The sequence below is a fragment of the Microchirus variegatus genome, assembly GCF_963457635.1.
Source record: "Microchirus variegatus genome assembly, chromosome: 9".
Lineage (NCBI taxonomy): Eukaryota > Metazoa > Chordata > Actinopteri > Pleuronectiformes > Soleidae > Microchirus > Microchirus variegatus.
The window spans coordinates 7,728,289-7,747,266 of NC_139810.1; the positions used below are offsets into that span (position 1 = coordinate 7,728,289).

At 39.7% G+C, this 18,978-nt stretch overlaps 2 protein-coding genes across 3 annotated transcripts; both read right to left on the reverse strand.

Annotated features, from left to right (window-relative positions):
- Positions 1-2,957: 2,957 nt before the first annotated feature.
- Positions 2,958-7,857, reverse strand: ptges3b (prostaglandin E synthase 3b (cytosolic)). Its single transcript, XM_083895240.1, has 8 exons — positions 7,727-7,857; positions 5,729-5,842; positions 5,191-5,254; positions 4,983-5,081; positions 4,763-4,852; positions 4,169-4,222; positions 4,018-4,045; positions 2,958-3,930 (listed from the first exon to the last, which is right to left on the reverse strand). Coding segments are annotated over exons 1-8 (471 nt in total). The 5' UTR covers positions 7,729-7,857; the 3' UTR covers positions 2,958-3,910.
- A 2,056-nt stretch (positions 7,858-9,913) lies between these two features.
- naca (nascent polypeptide associated complex subunit alpha) lies at positions 9,914-18,197 on the reverse strand. Of its 2 annotated transcripts, XM_083894845.1 has the most exons (9): positions 18,138-18,197; positions 17,220-17,294; positions 12,024-14,435; positions 11,458-11,543; positions 11,128-11,205; positions 10,870-11,016; positions 10,480-10,608; positions 10,270-10,392; positions 9,914-10,028 (listed from the first exon to the last, which is right to left on the reverse strand). In XM_083894845.1, exons 2-9 carry the CDS (start codon positions 17,287-17,289, stop codon positions 10,014-10,016), a joined length of 3,060 nt encoding a protein of 1,019 aa, XP_083750971.1. In that variant the 5' UTR covers positions 17,290-17,294; positions 18,138-18,197; the 3' UTR covers positions 9,914-10,013. The 2 variants fall into 2 exon arrangements, with proteins under 2 accessions (XP_083750971.1, XP_083750972.1); XM_083894846.1 differs by lacking the exon at positions 12,024-14,435 and having other exon boundaries at positions 18,138-18,188.
- Positions 18,198-18,978: the final 781 nt, after the last annotated feature.

Below are 18,978 nucleotides of genomic sequence, written 5' to 3' on the forward strand. Positions count from 1 at the left end.
GCGCGAGCGGTGTGTAAAGGTCCCGACAATAACCGCGCACACATCCGGTCACCTTTCTTCGTCACACTTCACAGCAAAACAACAACAACAACAACAACAACAACAACTCAGAATACTTTATTAACTTTAACTCAGAATTATTTTTTTATTTTTAAATGTCCAGTCACTTACCTGCTTACCTCTGCTCATAGTATACATGTCAGTTTCTGTATTCAGGATTTCTCTTCTGTATTGAGTGCACATCTCGGTTTAGTCCTTTTCTACACTGTGGGTACATTTTTGGATATTGTGCATTCTTATCTTATTTTTATTCTTATCTTTACTTTATTACTTACTCTACATTAGAGCGTAATATTTTTTTTTTACTATATTGTATTTTATTTAATCCTATTTTTACGTTTTATTTCTTTTTACTTATTATGCCCTTGCACATTTCTGCACATCTTGTCACCTTAACTGAGCTGTTGTAAATGTGTGTTTTCCCGCCCTGGGGGAGGAATAAAGTCATTCAATTCAATTCAATTCAATTTTATTTAAAAGGCTAACAATACTCATCCCACATGCAATAAACTGTGCAACACACATTTATGATATATCATGTTCAACCCTTGTTTACACTGTAAATATCAAACCCATACTATATTCCGGTAACTGTCTATAATATGGTCGTATTGTTAATATCTTTCTATGTTATGTACTTACACATAATGTGGAAATGCATATTTATTATGTTTATCTTTACTATCTTTGCTGCCGTGACAATGTCAATTTTCCCACTGCGGGACTAATACAGGACTATCTTACGTTATCTTATCTTATCTTACAATACTAGCAATATAAATAAAAAATGCCCAAGCTGTCAGAAATACCTCAAAATGTAACCTTTACTTTTGTGATAACAAGCAGGGGTGGAAAGAAACTGAGTACTCAAGTCACTTTACATGGGATTATTCCACAAATAATGTATTTCACAAAATAAATGTTATATATATGTGTGTGTACATAAACCCAATTTGGTGCTTAATGTTTCTTAATGCATCAATAAATATAATTGTGATAGTACCACTTTTCCTGGAAACTGAAAAGAAAAATATTCCACTTTCTGTTAAACACTTATTAAAAACAAATAAAAAAATAAAGCAGGTTTTAATTACACAATTCAATTATAAGCTTTTATTTTGCTGTGCTTCGCGGTGACAACAGGAAACCGGTGTTGCTTATTATCGTCACATTATTTAAAAAAAAAAAAAATGTCAGCGAGGAAATCAGGCCTCAAAAAAGGAAGTATGCTAATATTCAGGGCCGGGGAGTCTGCACGCTGCTGGGTCCTAACGCCGCCATATAGATGCTACACGTTACATTGCCACAAAAAAAGTATTCAGGTAGAAATACTGCACTAGTACGATTAGTTTAAATATTAAGGTACTGTAAGGGATTATGTATTTAACAACTATTAAATACTAATGTACTTTAGGCTCTGTTAAAGCTGAGTTACCCGTTATTTAAAAGCTGATATGTAATATAATAGAGACACCTCACTATAATAAAAAAAAAAATCATATGTCCTGTTTTTACCTGGTGATATTCCTGTTTGTCATACTCACATTTCTTCTGAGGTCTGAGGCTTTTTCAGGTCTCAACATCTAAATTTGACATTTGAAACATTTGTTCTTGACTTTGTTCCTTTATTGTTTTATTATGGGCTTATTTTCATCTAACTGTGATGTCTGCGAATAGGTGCTTTAGTTTTTGCCTTTTATTTTTTTTGCCTGTTATTTTTATTCAAGAGGGGGCACAGTTCAGCACCGGTACAGCAAAAGGTGCACCGGCAAAACCTGATTAAATATAGAGAAACTTTAAGATTGTAATGTTATTTTTTCATATATATAATGTCACCCCATGAAAAGGAAGAGGCCCTGTACAAAAACAAAATATCATTAAAAGAGAAGCAGATCAGTATCAGAAAGGATTGTGTTCCCCTGACGAAAGGCCCACACTTGCACTGAAATGTAGCAGAGGACAAAAGAGACATTTCTGTTTCTTTCTGCTGATTTTCACTGTAAGACCGTTAGAAATACATCTATCTTCTATCCCTTTATCCTTCACTTGAGGGTCACATTCCTAGCTGACGCCCTGGACAGGTAGCCAGCATATGCAAATGTTAATGCACATTTTACATTAAAACAGCCTTTCTGAAACAATTTTATGGCTAAATCAATTATTATTTCATGAATTAAAGTTGGCATGGTCACAATAAAAGCCCCCTAAGTCGCCTCATAGAAAACAATCAGTCCATCCATGGCATGAGTGTTTTTGGGAGTTTCTTATGATCTCCAAATGTGGGATAAAAAAAAAAATCACATATATTGTATATATACTGTACATATACATCTTGTGTACATATACTGTACATATACATAAAGTGTAAATATACTGTAAATATACATATATTGTACATATACTGTACTTATATACATATATTGTACATATACTGTACTTATATACATATATTGTACATATACTGTACTTATATACATGCATATATTGTACATACACTGTACGTACATGCATGGATATATTGTACATATACTGTACGTAAATGCACATATTGTACATACACCGTACATGCACATGCATATATTGTACATACACCGTACATGCATATATTGTACATACACCGTACATACACATGCATATATTGTACATACACCGTACATACACATGCATATATTGTGAATATACTGTAGATACATATATTGTGAATATATTGTACACATACATTAATAGTACACATACATATGTATAGATATGTACACTGCACATGTGCACAAATTAATTATATAAATACAGACCACAACAAATCATGATCATCGCTCTCTCTCTCTGGAAACTATAATTCACACAAAAAAAGAGACATTTAAAACGATTCTTGAACAGTTTATTAGAAAGATGTAGACAATAAAAAAAAGAATCTCCGCCGTCATTGTCTCCCGTTACAGTTTTATTAACAGAGCAAATAGGATTTGGTCATTACACATCGCCGCGTCGTTCTAACACTTCCTCACCGACGAGCGAGGGTCTACTCTAGGTGAACACACGGAAAGAACCTGGAGAACAGCAACACACCACAGCTGAGACCGAGGCCCAAACAAACGTCGAGCCTCACCATCCTCAGCTGGAAAACATCACACCTTGCTTCTGCAGTCTAACACGAGTGTGTGTGCATGTTAGGATGGTATATAGAGGAAAAACTGTTAAGATACACATGTGGCGTTCCTTCAGATTACCAACGTAGGGATGATCACTGGGAAGATGCGAGGTTTTGTTGCCAACATGAAACAAGAAGTAAAGGGAAACATGTAAAGCTGGAAGGTTAAGCTACAGAAACAGAGAGACTGGCGTCCTGGAAAATTCACAGCACATGGAAGGCTTTAGAGGAACCCAATCAGTAAATGCAACCAATTCATTTGATGTACACATCTATAGTGTTTTCATAATTCACAAGAAAAAAAACAAAAATAGAACCGTCACTGGTCAACCACATCAGGAAAAAACATGGGCCTAAACAAATTACAATTCATGTAAAGCATATTGCTCAGTGGAGGACAACTATACAGCTTTTCCAACAAATAATGTGCTTCGTTGTAATATTGAACAGTAAACCGAGAAAAGACCCCAAATAAAGGTGCAGTACAGCAAAATGGAAGTGGAGATAGCTGCTCTGTACAATACCATGCATATCAACCTTCAGTGGACTGATTGGTCACGAGTTTGGAGCCAAGAATATGGATTTAAATATGACTAGTACCGACTCATATGTACAGTTGTTTGTCACTGCCTTCAATTTTAAGATATACATTTGCTTAAGATTCCTCGTTCTCATGTTCTTCCATTTTATTTCCAGAGTCTTCTATTCCAAATCAGGCATCTCTGAAAGCAAAAGAAATAACAATGAGTTTCCTATTCACTCCAGCACTAACCATTATTTTCATATATGTATACACAGATGTAACTTACTTTCATCATCACTATCTGCAGACTCGTCCTAAAAAAGACAAAAGACACAGGGAGGGAAAAATGTTACAAATCATCTAGAAACTACAGCCGGTGAATTCATCTTCAAATACAACTTAAATGCTTATTAATGTTATTATTAAAGGTTTCTTACGTCATCTGGACCCTCTAGATCTAGGTCTTCATCACCTCCCATGTTGTTCATCAGCTGTAATATGATATGATTAGTGTCGATATGACATCATAAAACCATTACAGGGTTCATAAGTGAGGAACACTTGCTCAGGGATGCCCATGGAAACAAATTTTACTCTGTGCATATCTTAGATTTCTAAAATCTCCTAACATAAAGAGTGAAAGGACACACAAATCTTACTTCACAAAACAAATATGACAACACGCATCAATTAAATTCCAGGCACTAGTATTTACTTTACCTAAAAATATATATATTTTATAGTGTTTGAAAAAGTAAATAAGGTGAGAAAGGAAAGAGGTTCTGAGTGGGTGAAAACACACATTAGGTCTTGCAATCCCCTATGACATCAATGTACCCCTGCAAACAGAATCTGTATCTTACTAATATACAGAGCAATAGTCCAGTATTTTAGTTAAAATGTACATAAAAGAAATGGAAACTTAAAAAAATGCTGCTTTAAACTATTCTAAAAAATTAAAGAGCAGTGATAAAATGTTTAAAGCACACCTATTTAAGTCATTAGGTATAATTGAATTGACAGATGCTTACATCTGAGAAATTACTGGAGTTTCCCATCTCCTCGTCCGAGTCGTCCTCCCAGTCTTTCCAGTTGTTGAAGTCGACGCGAAGCCAACTCAGCTGCGAAAGGAAAAAAAAATCATCGTCTCTTAAAAAAGGGATTTGAAGCAATCTCTTTTCCAATTTTAATTATTATCCTTCTCGTCACACAGTCCATGTCATTGTGTTTTCCCACGTATGGCTTACACACCTTAGTCTTGTCTTTCGTTAGCCTCAGCCAAGGCTTCCCTGGCTGCGCCTTTTGTAATATGCACAACACTGATCGACCTGTCCGCTTGTGGTTGCATTCCTGGATTGAAGAAAAAGAGAAACACAGAAGTATGTGATCAAAATGCTGCACAATTCCATATACATACTGTAGAAATCTGTACAAAGCAATGACATGGATAGGAACTTACATTTTCCACGATGGCGTCAAAAAGGTCTATTTCATTCTCGTATTTGACGCCAGCTCCAAGACAACTATGGAGTTAAAAAAAAAATATTTTTGAAACCAAACACAGATTTAAGACTTAGTGACTGTAAAAGCGCAAAATTACTCCAGAAATTCACAACTCAAAAGGAAAAAGAAATAAAACTACAGCTGCTCTGCAGTTTAATTACATTTTTGCGAGTCTTACTATGCCGGTCTTGTACATAAATCTTAGTGAATTGATAAAATGAATGGATGTGGGCTGTTCTCTTCGTCCACGATCTGCCTCCTTCTCCTTCGGCATCTAATTTCCTGTTTCACTGGCTGGAACTCGAGGCTGCTCTCGTCTTCAAGTACACCGTCACAGTGTGTACAACAGTTAGACATTATAGTGAAGAACAGCTTACAGAAGACATTAGAGGACCCGACATGATTTTTGTTTCAGAAGTTTCTGAAAGCCCAAACTTAACTGAGTGGAACAAACAACAATTTACTTAAATACGTACAGAGTGAGGCAAACATACCTGAAAACACACTTTGATTTTTCAAAAGTGACTTCTACATCTTTGCTGTCCGCTACACAGAACTCAATAAACACAGAGTCCCTCCTGTCGTACCAGTAGACGGTTGCTGGATGCCTGTGAAGACAGAAGACTGTTAAGGTACAGTATGTTGCACAAGTTAAGTACAAGTGTTTTTTTACCCAAGACAACCCAAGTGGACTGTATCACTAATTTAAATGTACGGTTTAAGTCATGATGGGCCTTTTCAAGCAGGCCCATCATGACTTAAACCGTTTTAATCCTAATGGACAAGAAAACACACAACAGGTGTGCAAGTCTTCAAACACAATAGCCTTCCATCAGTATCGAGTTGCCACAAGGCATCCGGTTACAGTAAGTCACATTAACAACATGGTTAAGATGGGTTCGTCTCAGGTTTTTCAATATTCATGTAAAGTCAGCGCTGGTTAATATTGTTGGCCTCACAGAAAGAATGAGACTGGTTTCGAAACACAGTTTGACCGATGATGGCTGCCACCCACAGTCCAAAGACATGGAGATTGGGATTAGGTTAATTGCAGACTCTACATGACAATACGTGAGAATTAAAAAAAACAACTTGTGAATATTTTGTGCCGTTAGAACACATTTTTTAGGATGAAAGGATGTGCTTTCAAATTATGCAGCGTTAGCGCTCAGGGGCTGATAAACACATTTTGTTGTTGATTGAGGAGTGAAATGAGCGAGTTTTTGAATGTGTTGATGATCCTGATGAACTGTGGTTTATTATACGCTACACGTGAGGAGGTGATTTAATCTGTATTTTTTTTTCAAAGCCACGAGACGACAGAAAATAAAACCTTTATTTCAGAGACACAGGACTGTTGTCAGCATCCACTGTGGCCTTCTTGAGTGGCATTGTTTCAATGTAGAGGATTATTCAATTATCAATGGATTTCTAAAACCAACTATTTTGATAATCGATTTGTGTTTTCTTCCAATAATGAAAACAAGTTCTCTGATCTTTCAACTTTTTAGATGTGAATACGTTCTACTTTCAATTATTTATTTGCTAATCATTTTCTTTTCTTTTTTAAATAAAATTTTCTGACCAAATAAGCACTGGATTAATCGAGATTATGAAAATAAATAATGGCGAGTTGCAGCTAGTTATAAAGCCAGATATAGTTCTAGCTTTTGGGCCAGTTACAACCAAGCACATTAGATGAAGCCATTGAATGACATCGCCCAAATGTAACTTTACAGGAGTGGCTGGCTACAACACGTGGAGACCATTTGTATAACCTCATTAGAAAGGTACCAAGTTATTTTATATACGTTATGTCTCTCTAACTAAATAAATAGTACATTACTGCGGAGTAGCTCTCAGTAGAATTGGCCATCTGTTAATGTATTCAGTGGTTTTTCATATATTTAAAAGTTTCTCGATACCGTTCTCATTGCACTGGTGTTATTATGGCCTCGTTAACTAAATCCTCTTACGAGCCCGTTTAAGGCTAGCGTTAATCAAATGTAGCCCTACACGTTGCTCATAGCCTCCACAACCTGAGAGAATAAACCATTTTTAACTGGTTTTACCTTTATTAACATTCACGTTATCCTTTTTAAACGGCGATATCGTGACATCTGACACGGAGCCGGTGCTCGTCCAAAGATCAATGAACACTCTGCTGATTAAGCTAACACCGCTGACTTTAGCCGCTACGTTACTTGAGCCATGCGGTGCACCTGACACAAACCACCGGCTAAAGTGGCCCGTCAGTGTTCGGTAAACGGGCTGGTCTTCGTTAATGCGGCGCTAATTTACATTATTTGACCCGTTTTCCCCAAGAAGAGAGTTACCGTTAGCTCACAGTGAACTAAGGACAGGCCAACCTCCCGCCTTAACGAAAGCATGTGCACACACAGCTAACGTCAGCTAGCAAACCATGTTGTTCTCTTGCAATCGCTATTTCTATTTCCGTCGTGTCCTTACGTTAACTTCCTTCCATAACTTACATGTCTGGTCCTGAAAGTGAGCGTCTTTTCGAAGATGAGATAGTCCCGTGAGAGGAAACGACAATGCCTACAAACACAGGGAAGGCTACACTCACACACACACCACATACACACACAGGCGACGCAAACGAACGCCTCGACCCAGTGGACTCAAACAATGCGGAACTTTTTGCGTATGTCGGTAGGAGAATGGCAGCGCTGGCGCAGCTACGACGTACTAGACGTTTCTAGAGCTTCTCAGCCACAGCTGCGAGTGACGTGAAGGAGGTTAAACGTCTCCTCAGTCAGTAACCAGCCGGTACCGTCACCTCAAATAAACCAGTATGTGTTGTATTAATAACAATATTATTATTATTAATAATAATAATAATAATAATAATAATAATAATAATAATAATGTGTCCTTTTAACGGAACTGCGCGGAAGACCAGTCACACTCGAACATGTGCTGATGTGTGTGTACACTAACAACACTTGTTGCCTCTGGTATATAAGACAACTAACTTTCCAGACTTTTTATTTGACTCCTTAATTCCTTTCCCTTCATAAAAAAGCTTGACAAACACTATTTACATAATTTGTTTTGTTTGTTTATTTATATATTTGCTACTTTTTAAAAAATTCATTTTGATATTTCAATGCAGCCCTGAAGCCAAATAACACTGGCTATTATGCCCCTCTGGCTACTTTATACACCCCTGATATCTTGACAGGACCTTCACGGTTAAGTTATAAAGTATAGTCTTATCATATTATTATTGTATGTATATTTTAAATGTTAAAATGTTTTGCTCAAAGTATTAAAAGTATATATATATAAATATATATATATATATATATATATATACACACACACACTCACACAAAAGGTAAATTATGATGATGCCAATCAAATCTGTAAATAACAAAAACAGACAAATATAGAGTACAATCAAAATAGTAAATCAATAACATGAAGACAATAGTAGTTAAAACATTGGACAAGCTTAAATATAATCTAACGTTGCATTTAATAATGCAATAATTACAACATATTATATACTATGGTATTAGTGTTATTATGAAAATGTTAACTACGGTTTTCATTATAAATTCATAGTAAATATACAGGAAGGACCTCGTGCCAACCAGGACTTATTAAACTATTATTTTGAGCTTTATTTTATTAAAAGATCTGATTTACTGACTTTGAACATGACATCCATCCGCCGTTAGATTGAATGTTTCCTCCTGAACACATCACATATTAGCCTGAAACATGCGTCTGAATCTTCAAGTCACATTCCATTTACAGTACTAGAGGCTTCATGTTTCCACACAATTATAAACCATATTTCATTTTCATGAATCATAATTAAATTTGATGTCATATCCTGTTCATCAGTACATGCTTTATACCGTCTTAACCACAGGTGAATGTTTCTGAAAAATCACCATGATCACATCGATGCTAAATAAAATGCTTATTCCTACCATGTTACTGCTTCAACTGTATCACTATCATAAATATACCCAGTTTACATATTTCACTTGAACTAATTCATTCAACTTTAAGTTATTTATTTATCCTACAGCCCTGTTGGCATCCATCTTGAGTCTGGCTTTATATCACCACCCTGTTGCAGATGGAGCTGTATGACTCACTGCAGAGTTAAAATGGGTGTAGTCATGTTAGGAGTCGGTGGAAATGACTCGAGCTCGCACACAAGTGGACAACAATTTAAGGCGGACATGTCATAAAGACAAACCCAACAAAATCAGATATTGCTGAACAGCTATTACAGACTAAGCCTCTGTAAAACCTTAAGTGAAAGTCTGACAATATTACTATAGATTAAGACTATAAAATGTCAGAATATTGTAAAGGGACCGCACAGGTCAAATGATGCTACAAAGACTGGATTAAGACACCTTTATTTTCCTGCCAAACAATTAACCCATGAATGAAAGTTCAGCTCAAACTGGTTATTCCTAGTAAAGCAATAATATCTTGTGCATAAATATCAATATTGATGGGGTTCTGAATGCTGGTGTCTTCTTCAACAGGTACAATCTCCATGTGATGGCTCACTGGTAAAATGGGTGCAGTCAAATCAAAGGATACATCAGAAAAGATGTGGTCATTTCTATCGTCATTCGACAACAAAAAGCACTTCCATTTACAAATACACGGCAAACACAAAAATGTCATTTTATCAAGCCACAACTTTATTTCCATCTTGGGTATAAATTGTATAAACAAGCTTAGATTAAATCAGCAACCTTTCTGTGTTGACAGGGTCCCACATTACATCGTCAACTCCTGCAAATGGATCAAGGAAAAAGCTTGTTAGTGTTTGGTATTTGTTTACTTGTTTTTAAGTCATTTCTAATAAAGAGTTTCTCTTCTCAGGACAGAAATGTTGGCTTCAGTAAACTCAGAAGAACGAAAGTCACTGTTATCAATCATCACTGAAGAGTCCTCCATATGACAAAACCACCGAAAACCATTTGTTTATACAAAAGAATTCAAAACCATTAAAAAAACCTCATGGTAGTCTTACCATAATAGCATTGACAATGTCGTTATTGTTGTTCTTCAGGGCGCGTACAGCCTTCGCCCGCGACACATTGGCTTGCGACATGACAAGTTCAATGTCCTTGACCTCAACGCCGGTCTCGTCAACCTATGAATTTAAAAAACGACTTGTAAGCGCGTAATATCATAAAAACCCATAAGTGTTTAACCAAATTCGAACAAAACCATCTCTAACCTCCTCTTCTTCGCTTTCCTCCTGTACTGTTGGCGTCTGTGTGTTTTCCTGGATGTTTGATACAGCTTCTCCCTGTACCTTGAATTTTTCTGCGGCGGCCAGCTGGGCTTGCTGGGAAAGATCTTCAATCTGGAGTGCAAGACGGAGAGCAAAATTCATTACAAAAAAAACATTTTTACTGAGGACAATTTCACACATTCAGATTCAAGTATCTTTCATTAAGGAGGGACACATTACATATACTTCACAGTTAAAATTTATATTTTTGTTAGAAATGTATGAATATGGCAGGATGAATGAAACAACAAATTGTATCCTTTGTAACCTGCCATCAAGTAGAAATCGAAAAAGAAAGCACAGAAGTAGATTGCAACGTCACATGTAGCATACCTTAGCTTCACCAAAGACGATGTATGTGTCTGATGCAGGGCTCTTGTAGACGTCTGGTTTAGTAATGACAAATAAGATGTTCTTTGATTTGCGGATTGTGACCCTGGTGACTCCCGTTACCTGCCTGAGACCAAGCTTTGACATTGCCTGTGAGAAAAAGAGTGCATCTTTAAAAAGTGTCAAATTGTTATTTTAGCGATTACAATGAAACCATAAAAATACAGTTGTAACTTAAAAGTAATTGAATCAGGATGTTACCTTTCGTGCTTTCTTTTCACTGCGGCTCTGTTTGGCTTTGCTGACAGGTTCCTCGTCGAGCTCAGCAGCTGCTGCAAGCTGTGGGAGAGCAACATTAAATTCCATGATTAAATGTGGACCTAAAAATATCTGCTCATCAATGGTTTGAACATTTTCTCTTCTCAGGACAGAAAGGTTGGCTTCAGTATACTCAGAAGAACGAAAGTCACTGTAAATAATCATAGAAGAGTCACAGACCTACAGCAGCTGCTCCAAATCATAACCAGTAGATGCTTTATGCACATTTAGGCACAAGCAAGCAAAATATTAAAAACCAAACAGAACACTCACCTGAGCTTGCTGTGTCTGGGTCTGTGCAGAGTCCTGTTCCTCCAGGTCAGGGACCGAGTCATCGCTGTCCGACTCAGTGCCAGATCCTACAGAAACCACCAAAAGGAGACCAAATTTAGTTTCAAGGCATTTACAGAGATGTAGACCTTAATGTTGTACTGCAAGTAAGCTGCATCATTCACAGGGAATAAAAAGAAAGAGTATCTGCATCTTCTTCATCTCTAATCTTAAGAGTCCTGAAGATTAGAGCTTTTTAACCACAAACTCCAACATAAGGTGTACTTCCGATGTGATTTCCCCTCCAAACTTAAACCATATTTACCAGTGCAACAAAACATTTTCACAAATTAAAAAGTTGCAGACATGTCACATTATTTCTTAATGTACACAAGACTATGGCAGTATGCAAATACAGAACTGGTGTTTCCAAATCAAGCCTTCGTGTAATCAACCAAGTAGAATCTCAGTCAAATACAGAGTCCATTTTATAATCTCAGCAGTTCCCAGGTTGCAGTGACAGTTGGAAAAAAAATAGATTGCACAGAAAGAGAGAAAGAAGAAAATACCCTCATTGTTGATCACAGGTTCCACTTTTGCTGGTATGGGTGCAGGTTTGGGTGATGAAATGGGCTCAGAAAGAGTTGGATTGATCACCTCAGTTCTAATGGGAGCAGGTTTTGCAACAGCCTCTGCAAATGTCAGTTTACGGGGAGCTGGGGCAGGGACAGTAGGCTGAACCTGAGCAGGTTCAGTTGCTGGTTTGGCCGGCACAGCAACCTCTGCAGGTGCAGCCTTGACCTCGGGCAATTTGGCCTCAGGTGCTGACTTTTCACCCTTCACAGGGGCAGACTTGGAAACCTCAGTAACAGCTGGTTCAGTTTCTGCAGCAGGCTGGACAGCAGCTTTTTCCTTAACTTGTTTTGGAACCTCCTTAGATTTAGTGGGCTTACCAGCCTGAACTGGAGCAGTTTTAGCCTCTGCAGTCGGCTTGGGGGCTTTAACAGGGGTAGCTTCAGTCTCTGTGGCTTTAACGGGGGCAGCTTTAGCCTCTGTGGGGGGCTTAGCTGCTTTACCAGGGGCAACTTTAGCCTCTGCAGCGGGTTTGGCGGCGTGAACAGGGGCATGTTTGGCCTCTACGGTGGGCTTAGTGGCCTGAATGGGAGCAGCTTTAGCTTCTACGGTGGCCTTAGCAGCCTGAACGGGAGCAGCTTCAGCCTCTGCGGTGGGCTTGGCGGCTTTAACGGGCACAGCTTTAGCCTCTGCGGCAGGCTTATCGGCCTGAACGGGAGCAGCTTTAACTTCTGCGGCAGGCTTAGCTGCCTGAACGGGAGCAGCTTTGACCACTGCAGCAGGCTTAGCGGCCTGAACGGGAGCAGCTTTAACCTCTGCTGCAGGCTTAGCGGCCTGTACAGGAGCAGCTTTGACCTCTGCAGCAGGCTTAGCGGCCTGAACGGGAGCAGCTTTAACCTCTGCTGCAGGCTTAACGGCCTTAACGGGAGCAGCTTTTACCTCTGCAGCAGGCTTGGCGGCCTGAACGGGAGCAGCTTTTACCTCTGCAGCAGGCTTAGCGGCCTGAACGGGAGCAGCTTTTACCTCTGCAGCAGGCTTAGCGGCCTGAACGGGAGCAGCTTTAACCTCTGCTGCAGGCTTAGCAGCCTGAACGGGAGCAGCTATTACCTCTGCGGCAGGCTTAGCGGCCTGAACGGGAGCAGCTTTTACCTCTGCGGCAGGCTTAGCGGCCTGAACGTGAGCAGTTTTTACCTCTGCGGCAGGCTTAGCGGCCTGAACGGGAGCAGCTTTTACCTCTGCGGCAGGCTTAGCGGCCTGAACGGGAGCAGCTTTAACCTCTGCTGCAGGCTTAGCGGCCTGAACGGGAGCAGCTTTGACCTCTGCGGCAGGCTTAGCGGCCTCAACGGGAGCAGCTTTAACCTCTGCGGCAGGCTTAGCGGCCTGTACGGGAGCAGCTTTAACCTCTACGGCAGGCTTAGCGGCCTGAACGGGAGCAGCTTTAACCTCTGCTGCAGGCTTAGCGGCCTGAACGGGAGCAGCTTTGACCTCTGCTGCAGGCTTAGCGGGAGCAGCTTTGACCTCTGCTGCAGGCTTAGCGGGAGCAGCTTTAACCTCTGCGGCAGGCTTAGCAGATTTAACATGCGCAGCTTTAGCCTCCACGGCAGGCTTGGCAGCCTGAACAGGCGCAGGTTTGGCCTCTTCTGTCGGCTTGGCAGCCTGAACAGGAGCAGGTTTGGCCTCTGGCATGGGCTTGGCAGCTTGGACAGGAGCAGGTTTGGCCTCAGCAACAGGTTTAGGAGCTTTGGCAGGAGTTGGTTTGTCCTTAGCAGCTGGTTTAGCCTCAACTGAAGCAGGTTTGCTTGGGGGTGCCATCTGAACTGCAGCTGATTTAGCAGCTTCAGTAGGAGCTGGTTTATCAGCCTCAGAGGACATTTTAAGAGGCTTCTCGGGTGGGATAAGTGGGGGGAGGTCATCGTCAACAATTTTTAATGAAGCTGCTTTAAATTCAAATGGTTTAGGAGGACTAACAGCAACAGTATCTGAAAATGAAAGTGGTGCTGCTACAGCAGGCTTTGAGGTAACTTTAAAAGCAGCTGGTGCTGCTTCAACCTTTGCTGCAGCTGGTAAGGGTTTCTTAGTCTCAGCTATATTTGGTGCTGTGGCCTTGCCTTCTTCAGTGGCAGGCACAAATGCCTCTGCTTTCTTAACTTTTCCTTGTTTGCCCACCTTTACAACTTTTGGGGCAGAGCGGTTAGCAGAACTAGCAGGTGAGGAAGCTAGAGGAGAGGTCACAGGGGAGATGGGGGTAGAGGGAGTACATTTTGGTGAGGTGGGAGAGGCAGAAGAGGCAGACAAAGAAGAGCGTTTTCTTCTGCCAGGGACAGCCTTTGGGGCAGAGGAACCCTGCACACTCTTGGCATCTTTGCCTTTCGGCTTAGCAGGGCCAGAAGCTGCCTGGGGAGGTGTAGCTGAATAGAAATGGATAGATTCTTTAAAACTTCTTTAAGGTAAGTCTTACTCATGCGGGTTAAATTATCACAACCCAAGATGCAGAAATCTATCTTAGTGTTAGAAAAAGGACCTTCCCATTTGATGCAAATTGTCACTCAAAATACACAGTACATACTGCATATTTCCACACAAAAAACATTCCACATCTACTCTGGATGCACTTACAATGAAACGTATAACACCATAGAACAAAATGCTATGAATACAGGATCAGTAACGCAATATGATACTTGGGCACATCTAAGCTTTTATGATGAACCTTTTAGTTATGTTATCCAATAATAGTTGGTGGTGATGAAACAGCTTCATGAAAATTAATGTCCCTGTTAGATAAGATTACAGGACTTTAAGCAGACAATGTCAAGACATCGGAAATGTCCTGACCAAAAGACTCCAAAAAAACGTCACCACTTGCAAAACATGATAACAGTGGGGCATTCAGATACAATATAAAGCGCTGGGGAAATAACGATCCGCTGCTGAAACCAACCTGACAGATGGTGAGTGGAAATAGGTGGGCCTTGACCCTTGGAGGTCCCCTTAGACTGAATGGCCTTGGAAAGAAGTATAACAGGCTCTTTCTTGTCAAGATTTTCTTCTTGGGTTGCCACACCGATGCTCGCATCACCAGACTGTTCTTCATCTTGAGCCACTTTCAAGCAAAGGTTAATTGGCCCCTCTTCTGCAATCTTTCCATCTTCACCATTTGCACAGACATCAGAAACGGATGGTCTGGGATCATCAAGATTTTTTTCTGCCACTGTTCCTGATTCCTCTTTAGAGAGCTTTGCTTCAGCAGAACTCAGCTTAACATCTTCGCCAGACAATACCTCTGCAGCAGCCACCGACTCCTGGCTTTCAATCTCTTTGTCTGGAGCCTCGACTGGAGGCACGGTCTCTTCAGTATCTTGCAGTCCACCCGAACCCCCTGCTACATCAGCAGCTGTCCCTGGCTGTGAAACAGCCATGTCTTCCAAGACATGCTCTACTGTTTGCTTCGCAATTTCTTGAGTTGCAGCTACACCATTTGCTTGATCAATGCTTGTTTCTTGTGGGGAACTTATTTCTGGAGCAGAAACAGGAGTTTCTGAAGGATTCTCCAATAAGATTTCTTTGTTCACAATAGGAACATCTTTCTGAGGAGCAGTAGCCAACACTTCTGTAGCTGATGGAGGTACAACTGGATTAACAGGAAAGGGAAATTGCAGAAGTTGTTTGGGGAGTTCAAAGTTCATAAATGCTTAAAGCTCATCACAACAAAGTGAGTTTAAAAAAAGAAAAGTGCTTCACACCCAAAACAAAATGAGTTTGTGGGTAAAGTGGCTTTTGACTTTACCAGTGGAAAAAAGAAAGGTGGGTTCAGGTACAGAGAAAGTGTCCATCCATGCAGTGTCCAAACGTGAGATTAGAACCACACACCATCAATTTACAGTCCAGGACAATCTTCATTAAGGCCTTCGATTAATTTGTACTGTAAATTTTTCATGATCCAGTTTCTCGTAGAAAAATCCAAGTTAATCAAAACCCCACAACTAGTAAACACATGAAACTGTAAGCTACTTAATGGTCAGATGTGGGAGATGACTCCAAGAAAAAATATTGCTGTATCCAAACCTTTCTTAATATGACATACTAAATAAATCATCAAATCAAATTCTGACTTAACCAGAATTAAAGTGCAGTGACTTTGTACACATACCAGTTACAGGTATGGGTCTTTTTCACAGTACGTATGTGCAGCGTGAATAAAACATGTATGTACATGTGTGTAACTGTGTCTGTGTCCTTTTAATATTTTTACATTTGGTTATAGTGGAACTGCTACAGCTGACTGATGGGCTAGCCTGTCAATCATTCCACTGGTGCCAGCTGCAACTTATCAGTTGGTATAGTCATCTACCCCCACCCCCTCCCCCCGAGCAAGACCTCCTCCACCCATTTACAGACCAGTTCTACAAGAAAACCCTGTAAATATGCAACTCACACATTTCAAGCACATGCATGATTGTGAACTTTAGTGATTTAATGTTATTAATGCAAATGTTATACTTCCAACACCTTGTCTGACAAACTTATCAAATCCAGAAAAGTGTCTCTAACCAAAATGTGTAAAAGAAAAATTCACTGTGTAAAAATACCATAGATCCTACTTTACATTAAGTGAGCAGCACTACAAACTAATAAACCATTTGCTAAAGTAAGTATTACCCTCAACACGTGGTTATAAAAACAAGTTTTTAAAATCAGATTAAAAATCAATAAATGCTAAGTAGGAAAATCAGCACTTTAACATACAATGATATTTGCAATCTGCAAAACACAGGGTTTTCAAGTCATTTATTGTGCACAGAACACCACGCTGAACACCATGCATTGTGTGCTAAATCCAGTTGTCAGTGTAAGACACGACACTCCATTGTGAGTTCCAAAAATAAAAAAAGGGGTCCTGGAAAACTCTTTTTAAGCGTGCTAAGCAACATTGCCACAGGAAATTCCTTGGTGAAAAACCCTATGTTACAACACATGGCCGGTGACAGGCAAAAAAAACAACCCATCACCTGTTCGGTCAGCTCAACGTCCAACCAGCTGGGTCAAAGCCTTGCACCAAATAATGATCCAGGCATCGAAATTTGATCTTTACCTTCCACGGGCATATTTGTAGACCAATATCACACACATTTAGAGCTCAAGGACCCCTTTGATTACAGTACTGCAAGCAAGTAAAGCTAAAATATACATACCAGTCTCCACTTGAGGCTGCTGCATCTCCTGCTCGGTGACTGGGACCGTTTCTGTGGCTTCACCGGGCATGGTTGCTAGTGAGAACAATCGATGAAAAGAGTGTGAGTACAAACATGTTGATCAATTATATATGATGTTACATATTGATGTAGGTGTTGCCTCTCAACTGATTCTCACCAAATGTCATTGTTATTCAACTACTTACAATAGGAAACAAACATTTTTATAGACGAAGATGACTGAATGAGGCTTATGAGAGAACAAAAACATATTCAAACTTCCCAAATATGAACAATAGCTGGGTTTATGATTTACTGTACATTAGTTTTTTGATCAAAATTAGCATGTTCACGAGGGTAACAGTGGCTGCCTTATAATAACACGGTGAAACAAATTCAGTCAGGTGAAACCTGCGTATTCGAGTTTAGCTCCGCCAACGATGTATTATAACTTATTAGTAAAATGTTGAAACGAGTTCAGACCGTGAATGAGCTGCACTTGTCATAACCATGCTTTAGCTTACGAGCGCCGTACGATGATACTGCAGATGCTAAGCTAACTGCCAGTGTTAGCCGCCACAGAGACGGAGCTAAGCACAATAATAAACCCCGTCACAATTTCTTCACATAATCTGAACCGCTTTAAACGACCAGCTCGCTGTCACGCCGACAAACGTCACGTTTTTACCCGGCCCTGACGGCCCGCTGGTGTTAACTGTTAGTCACCATGTTCGCCCATTTTGAGCTGGGAATCGATGAAACAATGGCGCATAAATCAGCGAGCAAGGAGACGATAAAACAAAAATTAGTGAACCAGTCTGTTAACAGGACTTTCATGGACTCAATGAAACCTCTGTCACGCACAAAGATGAGATAAAAACGGCTGGATGATGTTGGATTATCAGCAGACACACTCACCGACTCAGGACGTTATATCCAAGATGGCTGTGAGAGAGAATTCCTAACCCCGGTTTCACGGTAATATCCGGTTTACAGCGGCACGTTCTTCTTCCGGGTTATTTTGGACTCGCGTTTATTTTGGCCACAAATATGTGGTTTTCTTTGACTATGAATTCTATAAATCATCCAGAATTACTTTGTTGACCTTAACATTAATAGTTTTGTTTTTTTTATTTATGTAGAACAAGGGTTTACAAACTGTGTGCTCCATTTAGACGTTTTTAACAGTAAACGTTACGTACAAATGCACTGTTCTTTTTTTTTTTTACAATTATCTTGTTTAAATAGCAATGTAACCAAATTCAAGCCACAAAGGCATGAACAAATGAAAAAAAATACATTCTGCCTTTCTTTCACATCTGGAGTGATATAACATCTATTTAACGTCTATATTTACAGATACAAATACAGGTCCATAACACCAACAGTTAAAGGCAAACCTGGTGCCATATGTAAGAATGTGGAAAAAAGGTAACTACATTCAAATTCAAAATACCGAGGTCTTTCAGGTTTTGTTTTCTGACGTAACTGCTGTCAACCCGTGGTTGCTCGGCAGCTGAGACTCTACTGACTGCAATGATTGGTAGATGGCGGTAGGTGGCGCCACATGACAAAACATGATTTCAAAACGTAAACATGATTTGCAGTCTGCAAAATATTTTTTTTAATGCAAATATTTTGGCTGTACTGTTGTTATTGGTGAGTTCAGTTTGTTATATGAACATTATTCCTGAGTCTCTGTGACATATTAGGAGAATTTTATGGCCAGTTGCTTTAGATTTATTACATAATGCACCTT